Genomic DNA, 25,738 nt, shown 5'->3' with positions numbered 1-25,738 from the left:
TATTTTTATATTTATTTATTTTTATTTTCATTTTTATCATTATCTTTATATTTATTTCTATTTTTATTTTTCATTTCTATTTTTATTTTAACTTTTATTCTTATTTTCATTGCTCTTTTCACATTTTTTTGCTTTATCATTTATTATAATTTCCATATTTATATATATATATATATATGTATATATATATATATTTATATATATATATCATTCTCATCTGTATTTTTATTAGTATTTTTTGTTATTCTTTATTTCTATATTCCACATTTTTTATCTACTTATTTAGCATTTTTATTTCATTTTTGCTAGTACGTTTCTCTTTATTTTTCACTCTATCTCTCAGTATTTTTTCCCCTTACTTTATCATTTGGTGTATATTTCTACTATATTTATGTGTCTTATTGATATATTTTTGTAGTTTTTGCTCTTGCGACTTATGTATTCTTTATGATATATTGAGATAATTGCTAGTATTCTAGTTTTACTGAATGTGAACAGTCTTTTATTCCAGTTAGATTCAATCTAATCAATAACATATTTTCCAAGTGTCTTTACTAATCTGATACCGTGCTAAATAAAAAGGCAGCTGATTTTTAGAAACACATATTCCTACTGAAGAAAGGGTCGATATCCAAGTACCCTGAAACGCGTCTAGGAAGTGGATGCCATCTACATGTGCGGCTTTTTCACTTGGCAGTTGCAGTTTTAATTCAATATACCTTGCAGAGGATTTATGTGGCTAACACTTATGGCTCCTATTCCATCTCCACTCCGGTGAGGCTGTTGTTCCAGCAGAGCTCTCAGTGACGTCACACGCCAACTCCACGAGGCCGACTACTGGAGTGCATCAGAGAACCGGCAAACAGCTCTTGTCCCAGATCGGGTACTAACGTGGACTGCCTAACATCGGATACCGGTGAGCGCACAACTTCTACTCTTAAAGCGCTTTTATAATCCTGTGCATACAGACGGGCAGCCTAAATAACGGGTCCGGTGCAGTCCGGACCAGCTGCTATTACCACCGGCAATATCTCTAGTCAGCGCCTGCCAGCGCAGACAAATATCGGTATTTTAGTCCACAGACTTTCTATTACATCTTACTCTGCTGGAACTTTTAATATCTCTGCCTTCAGCGAATACTGTAATCCTGATACACTTTCATATCAGAAGGACAATATTGCAACATTGTTCCATAACAACTGCCATTCATATTAATTGCCATTCATCTTTATTGAAAGAACAGTTTTGTGATCTATTACTAAGCAACATTCACACCCTTACAGGGAACCATTTATTGCTAGATATCTTTATATGTTATCTGTTATATGAACGCACATTAGAGGCATCAGGAATTATTTTAGTGTATTTTATTTTATTGTCTGATCCCCCCATAGGGCCCTGTGAGGGGATCTTCTTAATCAAATTTTTATAATTGATGTGATATTATAATAAATATTACTGTTAATTGAAGCACTGTCTGTTCCATTCAGTATAAATATTAATATTATATACACTCTCCTTGAGGTTTTGGGTAAATATTTTTGCTACTGAGATTTGTAAATTACTTCTAATAAAAAACGTAATCCTTTCAGTACTTATGAGCTACTGAAGTTGAGTTGTTCTTTTCTGTCTAAGTGCTCTCTGATGACAACTGTCTCAGAAACTGTCTAGAGTAGAAGCAAATCCCCATAGCAAACCTCTTCTACTCTGTGCAGTTCCCGAGACAAGCAGAGATGTCCGCAGAGAGCACTGTTGCCAGACAGAAAAGAACAACTCAACTTTAGCAGTTGATAATTATTGGAAGGATTAAGATTTTTTTTATTGAAGTAATTTACAAATCTGTTTAACTTTCTGGAGCCAGTTGATGTAAAAAATACCCCTTTAAATTAACAAATGACGTCTAACAAGTCCTTTCCTTGAACGGAGAGCGCACAGCTGGCTTCAGCCCCTCAGAGAGCTGGGAACCAACCATAGAGCCACCTGGTTAATTCTTCTCCGCACTTCATCCGAATACAACTTGTTCTTCCCTCTATAACCTAAGGAAGGACCCTGTGTAGAGTAGGAGACCCCACTAATCTAACACCTATAGGATCAGAATGTCCTAGAAGCCAGAAGATAGAAGTGATTTTATATGTCTAATCTGCTCATGTCCTGTTACCTTGTAGCCATATATGAGACTCTTTACCTCCCATGTAAAATTATAGAGATGACATCGCTGGATCGGTGACTTCGTTATAAAAGAAAAACATATTTTTCCCAATGTCTCTTTTATTGTTAACAAAAGATAGTAGCAAATCATCGTTTTTTAATTTAAATGTATTTTTATCACATCATATATAACAATAATTACATTCTGTGTCAAAACCCAATAACATCCCAACCTTCCACCCCCCCCCCCCCCCAAATAAAGAGAGACCAGTCTTTTCCCTTCCCTAGCGGATCCTTTGTTTGCCAGTAACTCATATTTCTTTATTTATTAGATTTATCCAAGTCCTTATATCTGGGACCACCTCTGAAAGCCACAATCTTACAATTAATAATCGAGCATAAAAAGAGGAATTTCAAGCAAAGTTCTGAATTCTTATTTATTTCCGTATTATCTGCCAAAATAGCTACCTCAAATTTAAATGCTATATCTATCCCCAATCTCTTTTTAAGTTCTTGATATATCCTTTCCCAATATTTCTGAATTTTTCTGCACGCCCAAATAATATCGGTGTAATCCGCCTCATTTAGCTGGCATCTTGGGCATTCTGCGTCAAGCCTATACCCAAATCTCACCAAGTCAGCCGGAGCCAGGGGAGTTTTCCACAAAATGTTCCACTGGATAAATCTGTGATCCATATTAATTGAAACCCTATTAACATTCTTAAACACACGGCCCCCAAAATTTTCATTTTTACACTGAAATTGTTTTATCCACCTTCCTTCTACTCTATGTAAATTTTTTTTGTTTATTTCTACCAATAATTTTTTGTATATTCGGGTCATATCTTTTTTATTATAGAACCAATTCCCCAAAAATTCTATAATATTATGTGAATCAACCTGAAATAGTGTTTTATCTACAGGGCATTTATACATGTGATATATTTGATAATATCTGAATCTATAGGATTCACCGATATTACATCTTACTTTTAATTCTTCAAAAGTGCATGATTTTCCTTTCACAAAAAAGTGTTCAATTAATCTTACCCCAACCTTAATCCAAGAACCACTATCTGGAAATTCCTTAAATTCCTTCAACCTAGGGTTAAACCACACTGGTGTAAACCTAACATTACTTTTTATATGACAAATTCTTTTAAGATTAACCCATATTTTCCTAAATAATTAGCATTGCGTGATAGTAACAAATCATCGTTACACCACAATAATATTCATATTACCGCAATAATACAGAAATTACAAACTCTAAATAATAAACTCTTTAGAAAAAAAAGAAAGACAGAAATAGATAAACCTGACGTCTAGCATAAAACGTAATAATCAATTATTTAATGAAAAGGTTCTAAAAGTAATCTAAGGATAACAAGTCTCCAAGGAATTGCTTATGTAATTTTGCCATGAAACAGGTTTCTCAAATTTTGAATTGGGAACTTTTTTTGCACCGATGGTTGGAGGGGGTAGAAGATCTCTAGTATATCGGAATAAGCCGTCTAGTCACCAATAGTAGGTGTGTGATTCAGCAAGTCGAGATAGGACAGAAATCCGAAGAAGTAACTGCAAGAAGAACCATTTCCAGAGTAAAATGAATCTCTTTTTGTTGTAACCAAGCAAATACCATATATACAGTAGTATAAGCCAAAGCCCCAATTTTACCACAAAAACCTGGGAAAAACCTATTGACTCGAGTATAAGCCTATCATCAGCCACTGCAACAAACACCCATCCCCCTCCTGTCATCATCCATCCCCCTCTCATCATCTAATCACCTCCCCAGTTGTAGCTCTCGTGGCGGCAGGTCTTTTCCTGTTGCCTGAGAGCCGGGAAAGGGACAGGTCCGTGACGTCAGGGGAATCCCTGTGTGGCAGAGACCCTACCCCAGCATCACTAGTCAGGGGCCGGATGGACAGACCAGATCAGCTCACTTTTCCCACAGGTATGCGGATGGTACCTGTGCAGACAGTCCCTACCATGGATGTGTCTGGGGCCGGCAAGGAGCGGAGAAGGGGGGCCTCCCGGTGAAGATGGACGACCCAGACCACCACCATCTGTATGCCTGGACTGATGTCAGTACTAATTTTTTTTTTCATTCGAGTTTAATCAGAGGGGGGAATTTTCACCATGAAAAAACGCGCTTATACTAGAGTATATACGGTAATCGAAATATCTTCCCGCCAGAAAGATTACATTTTCCTTACATACAAGACCCCTGTATATGTAAAAGAGTCCACGACTCACTCCCACACCTCAAACATTGAGAAGATTCTGGAATACCATGTGACAAAAGGAGAGGAGGAGTCCCATACCCCCGACAATATAACTTATATGAACTCTCCTGTATACGAATACAGGGGGAGGAGCCACATGAGCGCTAGAGATAAATCCGCACTGTTCTTCAGAGAGTTGGATATTCAGCTCCTCTTCTCATATAAGACGCATTTTGGTTACTATTAGGAGCAGAAGAAATCAGATAAGAATAAAGCTTAGATATTATTATTATTTAGGGAATAAATACAATCTCTCTAACCAATTTCAGGGACGTATGTTAGTATAATGCTTAAAACATTGGAGAGTAAAGATACATTTACTTATAAAACCCCAGAAAGCCTGAGATTCCTCTATGGCCAAAGTCTTAGTAGAAGAATATAAATCTCGTAACGTAAAAGAATGTAAACGTTCCCACAAAGGGGAAGAGGGAAAATGTGTTTAGTAATAACCATAGGGAGTAAAGAAAGTGGGGTTAGGGGAGAAGGGAAATCAGAATCAGTCGTAGAGCAGTCTCGTAATACCGACAAAGTTATATATAAAAGAGGAAAGAACTAGAGAGGCCAAGGAGGAGTGCGGGGGCCACAAAATGGGTCCTATAGAAGGAGGGACTGAGGAGAATTCCATATCCACATGAGGAGGAATATAAAGGGGAGGATGAGAAAAAGAAGAGCGAACGAGCTCTAATAATCCAGACGAAGGAAAAGCTTTATAATAAGTGTGTAAATCCGGAAACACAAAACCGCCATCTAATGTCTTCAGGGTGAGCGTCTATACGGGACACGTGGTCTCTTCTGAATCATAACAAAATTACTAAATAACCATCGGATAGAAGAAAAATAACAATTCCGTATTATGATAGGGACGGACTGTAAAAATATAAAATATTATTGGTAAATATAAGATTTAAGAACCTTTTTCCTTCCAATCCACGACATATATGGGAATTTACGAGCGTGTAACTGGGTCTTCAATCCGTGTAATAATGGCGCAAAGTGTGAAGTAAAGAGATCTTGTACCAGATGTGATCAGATCTCTAGGGATTTTATACCCCGGGGAGGACAAAGAAAAGGAAAAGAATTACACCGATGTTTACTGAACCCGGGGGACGCCGAGATATTGACGACTTCTCATATAGAAAAATGGATTTTAAGATCTGAGACCGAAAATAGACGTCAAGACGGGAAACGCTGGTCTAGGGTTTGTGATAAATAAAAGTATCTGCAGCGTCTTATGTTCAGAAGAGACGATCTTCAAGGGAGACGCGCGGATCCTGTCTGATGCCTTGAATTAAAGTCTCTATAATCATAATGAGAAGGGGGCGGGGACAACACTGACGCGTTACATTCCCTATATACAACGTCAGGGACAATATTACATTTATTATAAGTCCAGTGTGCGGAGATGAATATAAGAATAATAAATCATATAAGAAAGAAAACTTTTATTAACAATTGGTAACAGGTTTGGAGATGCAGTATATGATATATGTATAAATGTCAGATATCCTATGTACATGGATAATATATAGATGCGTTATCTGCATCATTTACTGCTCTGAATTGGCTTCTTTCCTGTGTGAGTTCTTTGATGCTGAAGAAGAGTTGATTTCCGAGCAAAACATTTCCCACATTCTGCACATGAAAATGGCTTCTCCCCTGTGTGAGTTCTTTGATGTCTAAGAAGATTTGAATTGTCAGTAAAACACTTTCTACATTCTAAACATGGAAATGGCTTCTCTCCTGTGTGAATTCGTTCATGTTGAATAAGACTTGATTGATCAGTAAAACATTTGCCACATTCTGCACATGAAAATGGCTTCTCCCCTGTGTGAGTTCTTTGATGTTTAACAAGATGTGATTTATTAGTAAAACATTTCCCACATTCTGAACATGAAAATGGTTTCTCTCCTGTGTGAGTTCTTTGATGTACAACAAGGTCTGTTTTCTGAGTAAAACATTTCCCACATTCTGCACATGAAAATGGCTTCTCTCCTGTGTGAGTTCTTTGATGTACAACAAGGTCTGTTTTCTGAGTAAAACATTTCCCACATTCTGCACATGAAAATGGCTTCTCTCCTGTGTGAGTTCTTTGATGTATAACAAGACTTGATTTAAAAGTAAAACATTTCCCACATTCTGAACATGAAAATGGCTTCTCTCCTGTGTGAGTTCTTTGATGCTGAATAAGATTTGATTTCTTAGTAAAACATTTCCCACATTCTGAGCATGAATGAGAAGGCAGGACATGTATATACGCATGAGATGAGAGATCTTGGCTGTGAAGGGCTGAGGGTGTATCTGGGATAATGGAATGTTCTTCATATGTATCTTGTGTGATATCATCATCTGCTTTATAATCTGAAGATATAAGATTCTCCTCTGATCTCCCGGTACAAGAATCTGCAGAGAATAACACAGATTTTATTATCAGTATTAACCCTTAACAACCCAGGACATTTAAGCTTTTGTGTTTTCACTTTTCCCCTCCACTCCTCATAGCCATAACTCTTTTATTTTTCTGTCTACATTGCATTTTAGAGCTTGTTTTCTGTGGGACCGATCTTACATTGTATTAACTGTGCATTAAAATATAAGTCCGGTCCATACAATCACAGTGATATCTAATTTGCATAGTTTTTGTTACACTTTACTACTTTTTAAAAACAATTACAACAAAAATAGCTTTTACATTTTTACAACAAAAAGTTGAAATATTATTGGAGGGGTTAATTTACATTTTTAAAAACATCTTTAGATTAAATTTTTTACACTTTTTGGTCCCTCTATAGGACTTGTATGAGCAGTCATTGGATTGCTCATACAGATCAGTACGTATTTACTGCATTGATCCATTAGAGCCGACCATAGACAGGCTGTATCAATAGCAGAGTCCTAACAATCATGTTATGTTAATCATGTTATAAAATTGACTTGTTTTCCTCATAGAACAGGTTGGTACGATCAATATGTAAGTTTTTTTTAATTTAAACTTATTTTTACTAAAAAGTGAGTAAAGAGACGTACAGTGTAAGTACAGACCATGGAAGTCTATGACAAAATCCCATTCAGCACAGCATGATGTATACAGAGTGAGGACAGCTGCATAACACAGTCACTGACTACAGACACAATACAACCTAATCCAGGAACTTTAAAGGGGTACTCCGCCGCTCAGCGTTTGGAACAAACTGTTCCTAACGCTGGAGCTGGCAGCTCATGACATCATAGCCCCGCCCCCTCATGACATCAGGCCCCGCCTCCACAATGCAAGTCTATGGGAGGGGGCGTGGCAGCTGTCACGTCCCCTCCCATAGACTTGTATTGAGGGGGTGGGGCATGATGCCATGATGGGTGGGGCTATGAAGTCACGAGCTACCGGCACCGGCGGAACAGTTTGTTCCAAACGATGAGCAGCGGAGTACCCCTTTAAGGTTTCCGGTTTAGGGGTATTCCAAAAGGATAAAATGTGTGATCGTGGGGGAAGAAAGAAAGGAAAAAGACAGAAGAGGAAAGGGTTAAAAGGAGGAGCGAAGAGTGCGGAGGACAGAAAAGAGGTGAAAGCCGAGGGTGAGTAACGGGAGAGAACCACATCGGGCCCCCCATACCTTATGGAACTTATCAGGGCACTTTCTTTTTTTTCTTTTTTTATAAAGTTTTATTTATTGTTTTCTAATATAAAATACAGAGTGACAGTAGAACAGGCATTGGTGTTGCAGCAGCCCCTTACATATTAACACCAGATGAATTGTTATGAGTGTCGTCGGCAACAAGTGACTCGCTATCGAAGTACCAGGCAAATAAACAGACTCTAGAAATGGCCGACAGCCCAGTCCAAGTACTTAAAGGGGTACTCCGCTGCTCAGTGTTCCGAACGCTGGAGCCGGGTGCTCGTGATGTCATAGCCCCGCCCCCTCATGACGTGAAGTAATGAGGGGGCGGGGCGTAAAGTCATGAGGGGGAGGGGCTATGATGTCACGAGCTCCCGACGCCAGAAAGTTAAACAGATTTGTAAATTACTTCTATTAAAAAATCTTAATCCTTCCAGTACTTATTAGCTGCTGAATAGTACAGAGGAAATTCTTTTCTTTTTGGAACACAGTGCTCTCTGCTGACACCTCTGTCCATTTTAGCAACTGTCCAGTGCAGCATATGTTTTCTATGGGGACTTTCTCCTATTCTGGACAGTCCTTAAAATAAACAGAGATGTCAGCAGAGAGCACTGTGCTCGTGATGTCAGCAAAGAGCTCTGCATTCCAAAAAGAAAATCATTTCCTCTGTAGTATTCAGCAGCTAATAAGTACTGGAAGGATTAAGAATTTTTTAATAGAAGTAATTTATAAATCTGTTTAACTTTCTGGCACCAGTCGATTTAAATAAAAAAAAGTTTTCCATCGGAGTAACAATTTAATGAAGGAGGATGAAGGAAGGGGGGGGGGTTCCAAGCTAAATTCTTCAAGGAACCTACAGAGCTCCTAATGATCCTGCTAAAGATTCTAGAGCGTACCACTGCGTGCTAACAAATGGACGCATTATAGTGATCCGTTCTACCTAAGTGAGAATTAGTTTCCATTTAGCAAAGAATTTCCTCGCCATACTTTCCATATGTAAGAACGCATGTTTCTAAAGTGAACAGATGCTTTAAAGGGGTAATTTTTTTTTAATCAACTGGTGCCAGAAAGTTAAACAGATATGTAAATTACTTCTAGTAAAAAATCTTTACCCTTCCAATACTTATTAGCTCCTGTACGCTACAGAGGGAATTCTTTTATTTTTGAATTTCTTTTTTGTCTTGTCCACAGTGCTCTCTGCTGACACCTCTGTCCGTGTCAGGAACTGTCCAGAGCAGCATAGGTTTGCTATAGGGATTTTCTTCTACTCTGGACAGTTCCTGATACAGTCATCAGGTGTCAGCAGAGAGCACTGTGGACAAGACAAAAAAGAAATTCAAAAAGAAAATAATTTCCTCTGTAGCATACAGCTGCTAAAAAGTACTGAAAGGGTAAAGATTTTTTTAATAGAAGTAATTTACAAATCTGTTTAACTTTCTGGTGTGATAATAAATAATGCCCCTAAATGTGCAAACTCATCAACAAAAACTTTTGATATATTATAGATGAATGTATGCAGAATAACTTTCCAATTGCATGTTATTAAAAAATATGCTTCTTTCTATTTCATCTTCCACTTTGAAAAAATGACCACTAGGGGTCTCCCTACCAGTCCCTTTTTATAGATTTCACACTCATGAAGGAGTCCTAAATCTCAGACTGCAGCCGGGACACAAACAAACTCCCTGGCAGGGAGCAGTGTTGAGCTTGTCTGTGTCCCGGCTGCAGTCTGAGATTTAGGACTCCTGCATGAGTCTGAAATCAAAGTGGAAAATTAAATAGAAAGAAGCATATTTTTTTATAACATGCTATTGGAAAGTTATTCTGCATACATTAATCTATAATATATCAAAAGTTGTTTTGATCGAGACTTGGTCCCAGTAGTGTAGTTCTTGCAGACACTGCCAGATGCTGTGGTAAAGGTCCGCCTTAGGAACATTACATTTCGGGCATTTATCTATATTCTATGAGTGTTGCCAGGTGAAGGGGTAAAGTAAATGCGTAAATTGCGTTCTGTATTAGTTTCAGCTGAGTCTCACTCCATCGCTCATTACCAACATGAGTCCTAAAATCCATCCAACCCGTCAAAATGTGAGTTGGTACATCCGGGTCATCCCATATTTTAGCCCAATGCGCTCCCACACGTGTAGACGAGGGGGAAATGTACTATTTACGCAATCTCACGTAGAGATCGGATATCGACCTTTCACTCGTGGAGTCAAGGTCATTATGAATCAACTCTTTGGAGAGGTCAGTAAGTTTGGAATTGAAGTAAACTCGAAGCTGATCATAGTGCAAAAATTGTGACATAGGGATATCACATCGACAAGGTGCACCATCGTTTTTCGTGTATGTAGAGAAGGTCATAAAAGGTGTGAACCCCGCTCTGTCTCCACGAGGAACATAATGCGTTTTCAGACCTCTCCGGAAATTCTGGGGTTCTCCACGGGGATAAATGTTTAGAACAGGTAAATGAGAGGCCCATACGTTTGCGGAGTTCCCTAAAAGTCGCAATAGTGTCCTTAAAAGGGGTACTCCAGTGGAAAACTTTTTTTTTTTTTTTAATCAACTGCTGCCAGAAAGGTAAACAGATTTGTAAATTACTTCTATAAAAAAAAATCTTAATCCTTCCAGTACATATTAGCTTCTGAATACTACAGAGGAAATTGTCTTCTTTTTGGAACACAGAGCTCTCTGCTGACCTCACGAGCACAGTGCTCTCTGCTGACGTCTCTGTCCATTTTAGGAACTGTCCAGAGCAGCATATGTTTTCTATGGGGATTTTCTCCTACTCTGGACAATTCCTAAAATGGACAGAGATGTCAGCAGAGAGCACTGTGCTCGTGATGTCAGCAGAGAGCTCTATGTTCCAAAAAGAAAATCATTTCCTCTGTAGTATTCAGCAGCTAATAAGTACTGGAAGGATTAAGAATTTTTAATAGAAGTAATTTACAAATCTGTTTAACTTTCTGGCACCAGTTGATTTAACCCCTTAACGACAATGGACGTAAATGTACGTTATGATGCCGTGGTACTTAACGCACCATGACATACATTTACGCGCCGACATGACCGTGAGCACCGGAATGGTATTCGCGTCACGCGCGGCAGGTCCCGGCTGCTATCAGCAGCCAGGGACCCGCCGGTAATGCCGGACATCCGCGATCGCGCGGATGTCTGCCATTAACCCCTCAGATGCCGTGATCAATACAGATCACGGCATCTGCAGCAGTGCGGTACTTTGAATGGCTGATCGAATCGCCCGCAGCGCTGCCGCGGGAATCCGATCATCCAGTATGGCGGCCAGAGGTCCCCTCACCTGGCTCCGGCCGTCTCCCGGGGTCTTCTGCTCTGGTCTGAGATCGAGCAGAAGATCACCAATAATACTGATCAATGCTCTGTCCTATGCATAGCATTGAATAGTATTAGCAATCAAACGATTGTTATAGATAGTCCCCTATGGGGACATAAAAAGTGTAAAAAATTGAAAATGTCCTTTTTTCCCATTTTAGCCCCATAAAGTATGAAAAAAATAATTAATACACATATTTGGTATCGCCGCGTGCGTAAATGTCCGAACTATTAAAATATAATGTTCTTGATCCCGTACGGTGAAAGGCGTGAACGTAAAAATAAAAAAAGCACTGCTTTCTTCTCACATTTTATAAAAAAATGAATAAATTAAAAAAAACTATAAAAGTTTTATAAACACAAATGTGGTATCACTAAAAAGTACTGGTCATGGCACAAAAAATGAGCCCTCATACCGCCGTTTATAGGGAAAAATGAAAAAGTTATAAGTCGTCAAAATAGAAAGATTTTAAACATACTAATTTGGTTAAAAAGTTTGCAATTTTTTTTTAAGCGCAACAATAATAGAAAAGTATATAACCATGGGGATCATTTTAATTGTATTGACCCAAAGAATAAAGAACAAATGTCATTTTTACCGTAAATTGTACGGCGTGAAAACAAAACATTCCAAAATTTCTTTTAAATTTCCCCACACAAATAGTAATTTTTTGGTTGCGCCTTACATTTTATGGTAAAATAATTGATGTGTTTACGCAGGACAACTGGTCACGCAAAATCAAGCCCTCATACTAGTCTGTGGAGGAAAATATAAAAGAGGTACGATTTTTAGAAGACAAGGAGGAAAAAACGAAAATGCAAAAATAAAATTGGCCTGGTCCTTTAAGGTCAAAATGGGTTTGGTCCTTAAGGGGTTAAAAAAATAAAGTTTTCCACCGGGGTACCCCTTTAAGGGCATATAGCGATTGGGGGGTCTTTCCCACCTTTATACCCAAATAGGTAATGGAGTGTGTGGCCAGGGGGATCCCGGTGGATAACAGGCAGTCTTATATGTTGCCGATCGTCTACATAATAACAACAGCGAAGATTTATCTGCGTTTACATTATAGTCTGAATACGAACCGAAATGGGTCAGGGTGTCTAACACTGTCCGTATATCCTCAGCCCGTTTAGCTAAATATAAAATAAAGTCATCTGCAAACATTGATAGTCGGGATTCCCCCATTCCCCGTTCTCAGCATGGACACATAATGGTAGCGCTCAGAGGCAATGCCGACAGTTTCGCACGTGAGTGCGTGCTTCTTCCGGCCTCTGAGGCCGGAAGAAGCACGTACTCACATGCGAAACTGCCGGCGTTGCCTCTGAAAACGCATTATGTTCAGTGGCTCCAGAGTGATATCAAAGGGAGCCACTGATGGGGGGAGAGGGCACCCCTGACGTGTTCCCTTGTGCAGGGGGGAAGGAGAGGAGAGGGAACCGGGTAAGTATATCCTAGATTTAGGAGAATCATACAATGCATTTATGAGATGTCTAAATGCTCCTGTAATGTTCATCGCATCCATCACCGCACCCAGCCACGACCAACTTACATTATCAAAAGTCTTTTCGACATCTAGTGTTTACAAGGCAGGACAATCCGTTTGGCTAGGGTGGTGATGGACCGCATCAAGGACTGTTAGCACCGTGCAGAGATTTTTTTTAAATTAACTCGTGTCAGAAAGTTAAACAGATTTGTAAATTACAGCTGCTGAATACTACAGAGGAAATACTTTTCTTTTTGGAATACAGAGCTCTCTGCTTACATCACGAGCACAGTGCTCTCTGCTGACACCTCTGTCCTTTTTAGGAACTGTCCAGAGTAGGAGAAAATGCCCATAGAAAACATATGCTTATCTGGACAGTTCATAAAATGGACAGAGGTGTCAGCAGAGAGCACTGTGGTCGTGATGTCAGCAGAGAGCTCTGTGTTCCAAAAAGAAAATAATTTCCTCTGTAGTATTCCGCAGCTAATAAGTACTGGAAGGATTAATAATTTTTAATAGAAGTAATTTATAAATCTGTTTAACTTTCTGGCACCAGTTGATTTAAAAAAAAAAAAAAAGTGTACCCCTTTAACCCCGGACCCAGCCAATTTTCACTATAGGACCCGGCCATTTTTTGCACTTCTGACCACTGTCACTTTAAACATTATTAACTCTGGGATGCTTTTACCTTTCCTTCTGATTCCGAGATTGTTTTTTCGTGACATACTCTTCTTTATGTTATTGGTAAAATTTGTCGATACTCGCATCATTTCTTGGTCAAAAATTCCAAAATTTGATGAAAAAATTGAAAATTTTGCATTTTTTTTTACTTTGAGGAAAATGAAGGAATAAGGAAAATGAATATTCCAAATAAATGATATATTGATTCACAAATACAATATGTCTACTTTATATTTTCATCATAAAATTGACAAGTTTTTACTTTTGGAAAACATCAGAGGGCTTCAAAGTTCAGCAGCAATTTTCCAATTTTTCACAACATTTTCAAAATCGAAATTTTTCAAGGACCAGTTCAGTTTTGAAGTGGATTTTAAGGGCCTTCATATTAGAAATACCCCATAAATGACCCCATTATGAAAACTTCCCCCCTCAAAGTATTCAAAATGACATTCAGTAAGTGTGTTAACCCTTTAGATGTTTCACAGGAATAGCAGCAAACTGAAGAAGAAAATTCAAAATCTTCATTTTTTACACTCTCATGTTCTTGTAGACCCAGTTATTGAAATTTTACAAGGGTTAAAAGGAGAGAAATCTTCCTAAAATGTGTAACCCAATTGCTCTCGAGTAAGAAAATATCTCATATGTGTATGTCAAGGGTTCGGCGGGCGCAGTAGAGGGCTCAGAAGGGAAGGAGCAACAATGGGATTTTGGAGAGTGAGTTTTTCTGAAATGGTTTTTGGGGGTTATGTCACATTTAGGAAGCCCCTATGGTGCCACAACAGCAACAAACAAAAACACATGGCATACTATTTTGGAAACTACACCCCTCAAGGCACGTAACAAGGGGTTACCACAGGTGTTTGACGACTTTTCGTTAAAGTTGGATGTGTAAATGATTTTTTTTCCCGCTAAATTGCAAGTTTTCCTGCAAATCATTTTTTTTTACAAGGGGTAATAGGACAAAATGCTCCACAAAATTTGTAACCCCATCTCTACTGAGTATGGAAATACCCCATGTTAGGATGCACAATGCTTTGCGGCGAACTACAATGCTCAGAAGAGAAGGAGTCACATTTGGCTTTTGAAAAGCAAATTTTGCTGAAATGGTTTTTGGGGGGCATGTCATATTTAAGAAGCCCCTATGGTGCCAGAACAGCAAAAACTACACCCCTCACAGCACGTAGCAAGGGGTCCAGTGAGCCTTAACACCCCACAGGTGTTTGACAACGTTTCGTTAAAGTCGGATGTGTGCAGTTTTTTTTCCCAAATTTACAATTTTTACAAAGGGTAATGGGAGAAATACCCCCCCAAAATTTGTAACCCCATCTCTTCTGAGTATGGAAATACCCCATGTTAGGGCGTAAAATGCTCTGTAGGCAAACTACAATGCTCATAAGAGAAGGAGCGCCATTGAGCTTTTGGGAAAAAAAAATTTTGGAATGGAAGTCAGGGGCCATGTGCGTTTACAAAGCTCCCCGTGCCGCCAGAACAGTGGACCCCCCCCACATGTGACCCTATTTTGGAAACTATACCCCTCACAGAATGTATTAAGGGGTGCACTGAGTATTTACACCCCACTGGCGTTTGATAGATCTTTGGAACAGTGGGCTGAGCAAATGAAAAATTACATTTTTCATTTTCACAGACCACTGTTCCAAAAATCTGTCAGACACCAGTGAGGCGTACATGCTCACTGTACCCCTTATTACATTACATGAGGGGTGTAGTTTCCAAAATGGGGTCACATGTGGCCATTGTTCTGGCACTATGGGGGCTTTGTAAACACACGTGGCCTTCAATTCTCTTCAAAATCCCAATGGCGCTCCCTCTCTCCTGAGCATTGTAGTTCGCCAGCAGAGCACTTTACATCCACTTTACTCAGAAGAAATGGGGTTACAAATGTTTTTTTCCGATTTTCCCTTGTGAAAATGAAAAATTTAGGGTAACCCCAGCATTTTAGTGAAAAATGTTTTTTTTTCTTCATTTTTCCATCCAACTTTGAAGAATTTTCATTAAACACCTGTGGGGTGTTCAGAATCACTATACCCCTTGTTACGTTCCGTGAGGTGTGTAGTTTCCAAAATGGCGTCACATGTTGGTATTTCTTTTTTGCGTTTATGTCAGAACCGCTGTAAAATCAGCCACCCCTGTGCAAATCACCAATTTAGGCCTCAAATGTACATAGTGCACTCTCACTCCTGAGCCTTGTTGTGCACCCGCAGAACATTTTACGCCCACATATGGGGTATTTCTGTACTCAAGAGAAATTGTGTTAAAAGTTTTGGGGGTCTTTTTTTCCTTTTAACGCTTGTGAAAATAAAAAGTAAAGGGCAACACCAGCATGTTAGTGTAAAGATTTTTTTTTTTTTTACACTAACAAGCTGGTGTAGCCCCCAACTTTTCCTTTTCATAAGGGGTAAAAGGAGAAAAAGCCCGCCAAAATTTGTAGTGTAATTTCTCCTGAGTACGGAAATACCCCATATGTGGCACTTAACTGTTTCCTTGAAATACGACAGGGCTCCGAAGTGAGAGCGCCATGCGCATTTGAGAACTAGATTAGGGATTGCATAAGGGTGGACATAGGGGTATTCTACGCCAGTGATTCCCAAACAGGGTGCCTCCAGCTGTTGCTAAACTCCCAGCATGTCTGGACAGTCAGTGGCTGTCCGGTAATGCTGGGAGTTGTTGTTTTGCAACAGCTGGAGACTCCGTTTTGGAAACACTGCCATACAATACGCTTTTCATTTTTATTGGGGGGACAGTGTAAGGGGGTGTATATGTTGTGTTTTACCATTTATTATGTGCTAGTGTAGTGTAGTGTTTTTAGGGTACATTCACACTGGCGTGTTACGGTGAGTTTCCCGCTAGGAGTTTGCGCTGCGGCGAAAAATTTGCTTGAAGCAGGAAACTTGAAGCAGGAAACTTACTGTAAACCTGCCTGTGTGAATGTACCCTGTACGTTCACATGGGGGGGGCAAACCTCCAGCTGTGTCAAAACTACAACTCCCAGCATGTACTGACTGAGGAGTTGTACTTTTGCAAAAGCTGGAGGCACACTGGTTGGAAAACCTTCAGATTCTGTTACCTAACTCAGTATTTTCCAACCAGTGTGCCTCCAGCTATTGCAAAACTACAACTCCCAGCATGTACTGATCACCGAAGGGCATGCTGGGAGATGTAGTTATGCAACGTACGCAACTACAACTTCCAGCATGCAGAGACAGCTGTTTCGGCATGCTGGGATTTGCAGTTTTGCAAGATCTGGAGGGCTACAGTTTTAGGGAACACTGCAAAGTGATCTCCAAACTGTGGCCCTCCAGATGTTGCAAAACTACTGTTTAGTGGTCTCAAACTGTACCCTCCAGATGGTGCTACACAACTCAAGCGGCTTCCGTAGGATCCAGCCGCACGACATCGCCGCCCGCCGATTTCCGTCGCCCGCTGCCTCCGGATGGGTAAGTGGATCATTGGCACCGATCCCTGTCGTTTTCCCCATCCTGCCCCACCTATTGTGAGTGAGCAGGACGGGGAAAACGAAAGTACCCCCCCCCCCCCCGCCCCCGATCGGCTATTGGTCGTCGCTTCTGGTGACTAATAGCAGGGATAGGAGGGGTGGCACCCCTGCCTCCTCACTCCTATCCCTTCAGGGGGATAGTAGGTGTCATGGACAACCGTGATCCTCCTTATATTCCGGGTCACCACAGACCCGTAACCACGCAAATCGCAAGTGTGAATTCACTTGCGATTTGCCGCGATCGCCGATATGGGGGGGTCTGATGACCCCCCCTGGGCGTTTGCACGGGATGCCTGCTGAATGATTTCAGCAGGCATCCTGGTCCGATCCCCACCTGGTGCGCGGCGGGCCCGCGTACCAGGGTGTCATGACGTATGCGTACGTCAAGGGTCCTTAAGGGGTTAATACTGCAGAGCGGTTCTTAATAAATCCAGCTTGTACTGGAGAGATTAGAAGGGGGAGCAGTTGGGACCTATCTGCCATGATTTTGGAGAGGAGCTTGGAGTCAACATTAATCATTGAAATCGGTCTGTAAGAAAAGATATTTACATTATTAATATATAAATATACATATTTAATATTACCTATATTTCTCTCAGAATCCCTTTATTCACTGCTCGGTGAGGTTTCTGTCCATACAGAGGCAGAGGGCGTGTCCCTCTCTTCTCCTCACTGTGATGACTCCTCCCCCTCCCTCCCTCTGCTCTGACTCACAGAGGGCCCTGGACCTGCCTGCAGCCCTGTCAATCACTCATGGTGTCCTTGTTGGTGTCAATGACCACTGGACACTGCAGGACTGGTATGTGTCCCAGGAGGCAGGGGGACCCCTAGTGGACAGTTTTTTGAATGGCTTTTTCAGTATGAAATACTGAAAATGTTCTGATGAAAGCAATTGCAAAATATATTGGGGGAGAGTTATCAAAACCTGTGCAGAGGAAATGTTGCTGAGTTGCCCATAGTAACCAATCAGATCGCTTCTTTATGCATGCTTTATAACATATTAAAAGTTATTGTATCTGACAGTGCCCGTTAAAGAAATCGGCCTCGTACACATTGGTATATTTCTTGTCCATATTCCAGTTGTAGTATCACATTAGTTTGCTTTTTGGGTGAATAGAAGAATATACAGCAAGAAAGAGACAGGACAGAGAGATTAAAGAATTCTACACAATTATAACTGCAGAAGAATCTGTGACTCTTCTCTATATTAAGTTGTTACTACTAACCTGGGCGTTTACCTGTATGAAAGTCCTCCTTATACTGCTCATCACCGCTCACATCTGTCTCTTCTTCTTCCTTTATATCTGAAGGATTAATATAGATCGGATCTTTCCCTGTAGCAATATCCTTCTTATACTGCTCATCACTGCTCACATCTGTCTGTTTTTCTTCCTCCATATCTGAAGGATTAATATAGATCGGATCTTTCCCTGTAGGATAGTCCTTCTTATACTGCTCATCACTGCTCACATATGTCTCTTCTTCTTCCTTTATATCTTTAGCATTAATATTGTTCAAATCTTTCCCTGTGGGAATGTCCTCCTTATACTGCTCATCACTAATCACATCTGTCTCTTGTTCTTCTTCCCTTAAGTCTGTAGTATTATTATAGATCAGATCTTTCTCTGTAGGAATGTTCTCCTTATACTGCTCATCGCCGCTCATATCTGTCTCTTCTTTTTCCTTTATGTCTGTAGCATTAATATAGAACAGATCTTTCCCTGTAGGAATATCTTTGTCCACCTTATACTGCTCATCACCGCTCACATCCGTCTCTTCTTCTTCCTTTATGTCTGTAGCATTAATATAGTCCAGATCGTTACCTGTAGGAATGTCCTCCATATTCTGCTCATCAAGAGGACTGGGACACCTCTCTGGTGCTGTTCTCTTACTGCATCTGACTGTAGGGAACACATACAGAGACTGAATTCATTCTTTACACACAAATAATGAAAGGACGTGTGTATATACAGTGGTCCCTCAACATACGATGGTAATCCGTTCTAAATGAACCATCGTTTGTTGAAACCATCGTATGTTAAGGGATCCGTGCAATGTAAAGTATAGGAAGTTGTACTCACCTGTCCCTGCTGCTCCGGACCCGTCCCCGCTGGTCACCGCTGCCCTGGATGCCCTTCATGGCTATCGCCGCGTCCCTGTGGTGTCCCCGCTGCTTTGGAGCGTCTCTGCTGCCCGGGTACGTCGCTCTCACGTCGCCGTCATCATGTCACTACGCACGCCGCTCCTATTGGATGACGGGAAGGCGTGCACGGCGACGTGAAGACAACGATGGAGAGCGCCGGCGATGGAGGGGATCCCCAAGAGGACGCTCTGGAGCCCTGAGGACAGGTAGGAAATCATCACCGGACCAAATGGGGCACCGTAAACGGCTATCTGGGGGCAGCTGAAGCAGTCAGTGCTGCCGGATAGCCGTTTATGCGATGGCCCCGACATACAAATCATCGTATGTTGATGCTGCCTTCAACATGCGATGGCATCTGAGAGTGATCGTATGCCAAAATTATCGTATGTCGGGACCATCGTAGGTCGGGGGGTCACTGTAGTCATGTCTATTACCTGGTGATGAGAGGGGAAGCTGATCCTCCATCATGACCTGATCCTTGTACTGATCCTTGTGTCCTTCTACATACTCCCACTCCTCCATGGAGAAATAGACCGCCACGTCCTGACACCTTATAGGAACCTGACACATAATGATACAGTCATCACCCCGACCCCTCCAGTGGTGTTACTGTATAATGTCCCAGCAGTGTCACCTCTCCAGTCATCACCAGACCCCTCCATTACTGTATAATGTCCCAGCAGTGTCACCTCTACAGTCATCACCAGACCCCTCCATTACTGTATAATGTCCCAGCAGTATCACCTCTCCAGTCATGACCAGACCCCTCCATTACTGTATAATGTCCCAGCATTCCCAGCAGTGTCACCTCTCCAGTCATCACCAGACCCCTCCATTACTGTATAATGTCCCAGCAGTGTCACCTCTCCAGTCATCACCTGACCCCTCCATTACTATATAATGTCCCAGCAGTGTCACCTCTCCAGTCATCACCAGACCCCTCCATTACTGTATAATGTCCCAGCATTCCCAGCAGTGTGACCTCTCCAGTCATCACCAGACCCCTCCATTACTGTATAAGGTCCCAGAAGTGTCACCTCTCTAGTCATCACCAGACTCCTCCATTACTGTATAATGTCCCAACAGTGTCACCTCTCCAGTCATCACCAGACCCCTCCATTTCTGTATAATGTCCCAGCATTCCCAGCAGTGTCACCTCTCCAGTCATCACCAGACCTTTCCATTACTGTATAATGTCCCAGCAGTGTCACCTCTCCAGTCATCACCAGACCCCTCCATTACTGTATAATGTCCCAGCATTCCCAGCAGTGTCACCTCTCCAGTCACCACCAGACCCCTCCATTACTGTATAATGTCCCAGCAGTGTCACCTCTCCAGTCATCACCAGACCCCTCCATTACTGTATAATGTCCCAGCAGTATCACCTCTCCAGTCATCATCAGACCCCTCCATTACTGTATAATGTCCCAGCAGTGTCACCTCTCCAGTCATCACCAGACCCCTCCATTACTGTATAATGTCCCAGCAGTGTCACCTCTCCAGTGATCACCAGACCCCTCCATTACTGTATAATGTCCCAGCAGTGTCACCTCTCCAGTCATCACCAGACCCCTCCATTACTGTATAATGTCCCAGCAGTGTCACCTCTAATGTCATCACCACACCCCTCCATTACTGTATAATGTACCAGCATTCCCAGCAGTGTCACCTCTCCAGTCATCACTACACCCCTCCATTACTGTAAAATGTCCCAGCAGTGTCACCTCTCCAGTCATCACCAGACCCCTCCATTACTGTATAATGTCCCAGCAGTGTCACCTCTCCAGTCATCACCAGACCCCTCCATTACTGTATAATGTCCCAGCATTCCCAGCAGTGTCACCTCTCCAGTCATCACCAGACCCCTCCATTACTGTATAATGTCCCAGCAGTGTCACCTCTCCAGTCATCATCAGACCCCTCCATTACTGTATAATGTCCCAGCAGGGTCACCTCTCCAGTCATCACCAGACCCCTCCATTACTGTATAATGTCCCAGCAGTGTCACCTCTCCAGTCATCACCAGACCCCTCCATTACTGTATAATGTCCCAGCAATGTCACCTCTCCAGTCATCACCAGACCCCTCCATTACTGTATAATGTCCCAGCAGTGTCACCTCTTCAGTCATCACCAGACCCCTCCATTACTGTATAATGTCCCAGCAGTGTCACCTCTCCAGTCATCACCAGACCCCTCCATTACTGTATAATGTCCCAGCAGTGTCACCTCTCCAGTCATCACCAGACCCCTCCATTACTATATAATGTCCCAGCAGTGTCACCTCTCCAGTCATCACCAGTCCCCTCCATTACTATATAATGTCCCAGCAGTGTCACCTCTCCAGTCATCACCAGACCCCTCCACTACTGTATAATGTCCCAGCATTCCCAGCAGTGTCACCTCTCCAGTCATCACCAGACCCCTCCATTACTGTATAATGTCCCAGCATTCCCAGCAGTGTCACCTCTCCAGTCATCACCAGACCCCTCCATTACTGTATAATGTCCCAGCAGTGTCGCCTCTCCAGTCATCACCAGACCCCTCCATTACTGTATAATGTCCCAGCAGTGTCACCTCTCCAGTCATCACCAGACCCCTCCATTACTGTATAATGTCCCAGCAGTGTCACCTCTCCAGTCATCACCAGACCCCTCCATTACTGTATAATGTCCCAGCATTCCCAGCAGTGTCACCTCTCCAGTCATCACCAGACCCCTCCATTACTGTATAATGTCCCAGCAGTGTCACCTCTCCAGTCATCATCAGACCCCTCCATTACTGTATAATGTCCCAGCAGGGTCACCTCTCCAGTCATCACCAGACCCCTCCATTACTGTATAATGTCCCAGCAGTGTCACCTCTCCAGTCATCACCAGACCCCTCCATTACTGTATAATGTCCCAGCAATGTCACCTCTCCAGTCATCACCAGACCCCTCCATTACTGTATAATGTCCCAGCAGTGTCACCTCTTCAGTCATCACCAGACCCCTCCATTACTGTATAATGTCCCAGCAGTGTCACCTCTCCAGTCATCACCGGACCCCTCCATTACTGTATAATGTCCCAGCAGTGTCACCTCTCCAGTCATCACCAGACCCCTCCATTACTATATAATGTCCCAGCAGTGTCACCTCTCCAGTCATCACCAGTCCCCTCCATTACTATATAATGTCCCAGCAGTGTCACCTCTCCAGTCATCACCAGACCCCTCCACTACTGTATAATGTCCCAGCATTCCCAGCAGTGTCACCTCTCCAGTCATCACCAGACCCCTCCATTACTGTATAATGTCCCAGCATTCCCAGCAGTGTCACCTCTCCAGTCATCACCAGACCCCTCCATTACTGTATAATGTCCCAGCAGTGTCGCCTCTCCAGTCATCACCAGACCCCTCCATTACTGTATAATGTCCCAGCAGTGTCACCTCTCCAGTCATCACCAGACCCCTCCATTACTGTATAATGTCCCAGCAGTGTCACCTCTCCAGTCATCACCAGACCCCTCCATTACTGTATAATGTCCCAGCAGTGTCACCTCTCCAGTCATCACCAGACCCCTCCATTACTGTATAATGTCCAAGCATTCCCAGCAGTGTCACCTCTCCAGTCATCACCAGACCCCTCCATTACTGTATAATGTCCCAGCAGTGTCACCTCTCCAGTCATCACCAGACCCCTCCATTACTGTATAATGTCCCAGCAGGGTCACCTCTCCAGTCATCACCAGACCCCTCCATTACTGTATAATGTCCCAGCATTCCCAGCAGTGTCACCTCTCCAGTCATCACCAGACCCCTCCATTACTGTATAATGTCCCAGCAGTGTCACCTCTCCAGTCATCACCAGACCCCTCCATTACTGTATAATGTCCCAGCAGTGTCACCTCTCCAGTCATCACCAGACCCCTCCATTACTGTATAATGTCCCAGCATTCCCAGCAGTGTCACCTCTCCAGTCATCACCAGACCCCTCCATTACTGTATAATGTCCCAGCAGTGTCACCTCTCCAGTCATCACCAGACCCCTCCATTACTGTATAATGTCCCAGCATTCCCAGCAGTGTCACCTGTCCAGTCATCACCAGACCTCTCCATTACTGTATAATGTCCCAGCATTCCCAGCAGTGTCACCTCTCCAGTCATCACCAGACCCCTCCATTACTGTATAATGTCCCAGCAATGTCACCACTCCAGTCATCACCAGACCCCTCCATTACTGTATAATGTCCCAGCAGTGTCACCTCTCCAGTCATCACCAGACCCCTCCATTACTGTATAATGTCCCAGCAGTGTCACCTCTCCAGTCATCACCAGACCCCTCCATTACTGTATAATGTCCCAGCAGTGTCACCTCTCCAGTCATCACCAGACCCCTCCATTACTGTATAATGTCCCAGCAGTGTCACCTCTCCAGTCATCACCAGACCCCTCCATTACTGTATAATGTCCCAGCAGTGTCACCTCTCCAGTCATCACCAGACCCCTCCATTACTGTATAATGTCCCAGCATTCCCAGCAGTGTCACCTCTCCAGTCATCACCAGACCCCTCCATTACTGTATAATGTCCCAGCATTCCCAGCAGTGTCACCTCTCTAGTCATCACCAGACCCCTCCATTACTGTATAATGTCCCAGCAGTGTCACCTCTCCAGTCATCACCAGACCCCTCCATTACTGTATAATGTCCCAGCAGTGTCACCTGTCTAATCATCACCAGACCCCTCCATTACTATATAATGTCCCAGCAGTGTTACCTCTCCAGTCATCACCAGACCCCTCCATTATTGTATAATGTCCCAGCAGTGTCACCTCTCCAGTCATCACCAGACCCCTCCATTACTGTATAATGTCCCAGCATTCCCAGCAGTGTCACCTCTCCAGTCATCACCAGACCCCTCCATTACTATATAATGTCCCAGCAGTGTCACCTCTCCAGTCATCACCAGACCCCTCCATTACTGTATAATGTCCCAGCAGTGTCACCTCTCCAGTCATCACCAGACCCCTCCATTACTGTATAATGTCCCAGCAGTGTCACCTCTCCAGTCATCACCAGACCCCTCCATTACTGTATAATGCCCCAGCAGTGTCATCTCTCCAGTCATCACCAGACCCCTCCATTACTGTATAATGTCCCAGCAGTGTCACCTCTCCAGTCATCACCAGACCCCTCCATTACTGTATAATGTCCCAGCAGTGTCACCTCTCCAGTCATCACCAGACCCCTCCATTACTGTATAATGTCCCAGCAGTGTCACCTCTCCAGTCATCATCAGACCCCTCCATTACTGTATAATGTCCCAGCAGTGTCACCTCTCCAGTCATCACCAGACCCCTCCATTACTGTATAATGTCCCAGCATTCCCAGCAGTGTCACCTCTCCAGTCATCACCAGACCCCTCCATTACTGTATAATGTCCCAGCAGTGTCACCTCTCCAGTCATCACCAGACCCCTCCATTACTGTATAATGTCCCAGCAGTGTCACCTCTAATGTCATCACCAGACCCCTCCATTACTGTATAATGTCCCAGCATTCCCAGCAGTGTCACCTCTCCAGTCATTACCAGACCCCTCCATTACTGTATAATGTCCCAGCATTCCCAGCAGTGTCACCTCTCCAGTCATCACCAGACCCCTCCATTACTGTATAATGTCCCAGCAGTGTCACCTCTCCAGTCATCACCAGACCCCTCCATTACTGTATAATGTCCCAGCAGTGTCACCTCTCCAGTCATCACCAGACCCCTCCATTACTGTATAATGTCCCAGCAGTGTCACCTCTCCAGTCATCACCAGACCCCTCCATTACTGTATAATGTCCCAGCATTCTCAGCAGTGTCACCTCTCCAGTCATCACCAGACCCCTCCATTACTGTATAATGTCCCAGCTGTGTCACCTCTCCAGTCATCACCAGACCCCTCCATTACTGTATAATGTCCCAGCAGTGTCACCTCTCCAGTCATCACCAGACCCCTCCATTACTGTATAATGTCCCAGCAGTGTCACCTCTCCAGTCATCACCAGACCCCTCCATTACTGTATAATGTCCCAGCAGTGTCACCTCTCCAGTCATCACCAGACCCCTCCATTACTGTATAATGTCCCAGCAGTGTCACCTCTCCAGTCATCACCAGACCCCTCCATTACTGTATAATGTCCCAGCAGTGTCACCTCTCCAGTCATCACCAGACCCCTCCATTACTGTATAATGTCCCAGCAGTGTCACCTCTCCAGTCATCACCAGACCCCTCCATTACTGTATAATGTCCCAGCAGGGTCACCTCTCCAGTCATCACCAGACCCCTCCATTACTGTATAATGTCCCAGCAGTGTCACCTCTCCAGTCATCACCAGACCCCTCCATTACTGTATAATGTCCCAGCATTCCCAGCAGTGTCACCTCTCCAGTCATCACCAGACCCCTCCATTACTGTATAATGTCCCAGCAGTGTCACCTCTCCAGTCATCTCCAGACCCCTCCATTACTGTATAATGTCCCAGCAGTGTCACCTCTCC

The 25,738-nt window shown here is 42.9% G+C and overlaps 1 protein-coding gene across 1 annotated transcript in view; it reads right to left on the bottom strand.

The window, feature by feature from the left end:
• The window catches only part of LOC130298214 (oocyte zinc finger protein XlCOF7.1-like), a 74,785-nt gene that overhangs the window by 37,743 nt on the left and 11,304 nt on the right, over positions 1-25,738 (bottom strand). The window contains exons 2-5 of the mRNA XM_056551128.1: positions 19,652-19,778; positions 19,156-19,413; positions 18,301-18,975; positions 5,986-6,836 (exon numbers count right to left, since the gene is read on the bottom strand). Coding sequence (XP_056407103.1) covers positions 5,986-6,836; positions 18,301-18,916 — 1,467 coding nt within the window. The 5' untranslated portion in view covers positions 18,917-18,975; positions 19,156-19,413; positions 19,652-19,778. The remainder of the gene's footprint in view (positions 1-5,985; positions 6,837-18,300; positions 18,976-19,155; positions 19,414-19,651; positions 19,779-25,738) is intronic.

Source organism: Hyla sarda (assembly GCF_029499605.1).
Source record: "Hyla sarda isolate aHylSar1 chromosome 1 unlocalized genomic scaffold, aHylSar1.hap1 SUPER_1_unloc_5, whole genome shotgun sequence".
In the NCBI taxonomy this organism is placed as follows: domain Eukaryota; kingdom Metazoa; phylum Chordata; class Amphibia; order Anura; family Hylidae; genus Hyla; species Hyla sarda.
This window is presented reverse-complemented; position numbering and strand designations above follow the sequence as displayed.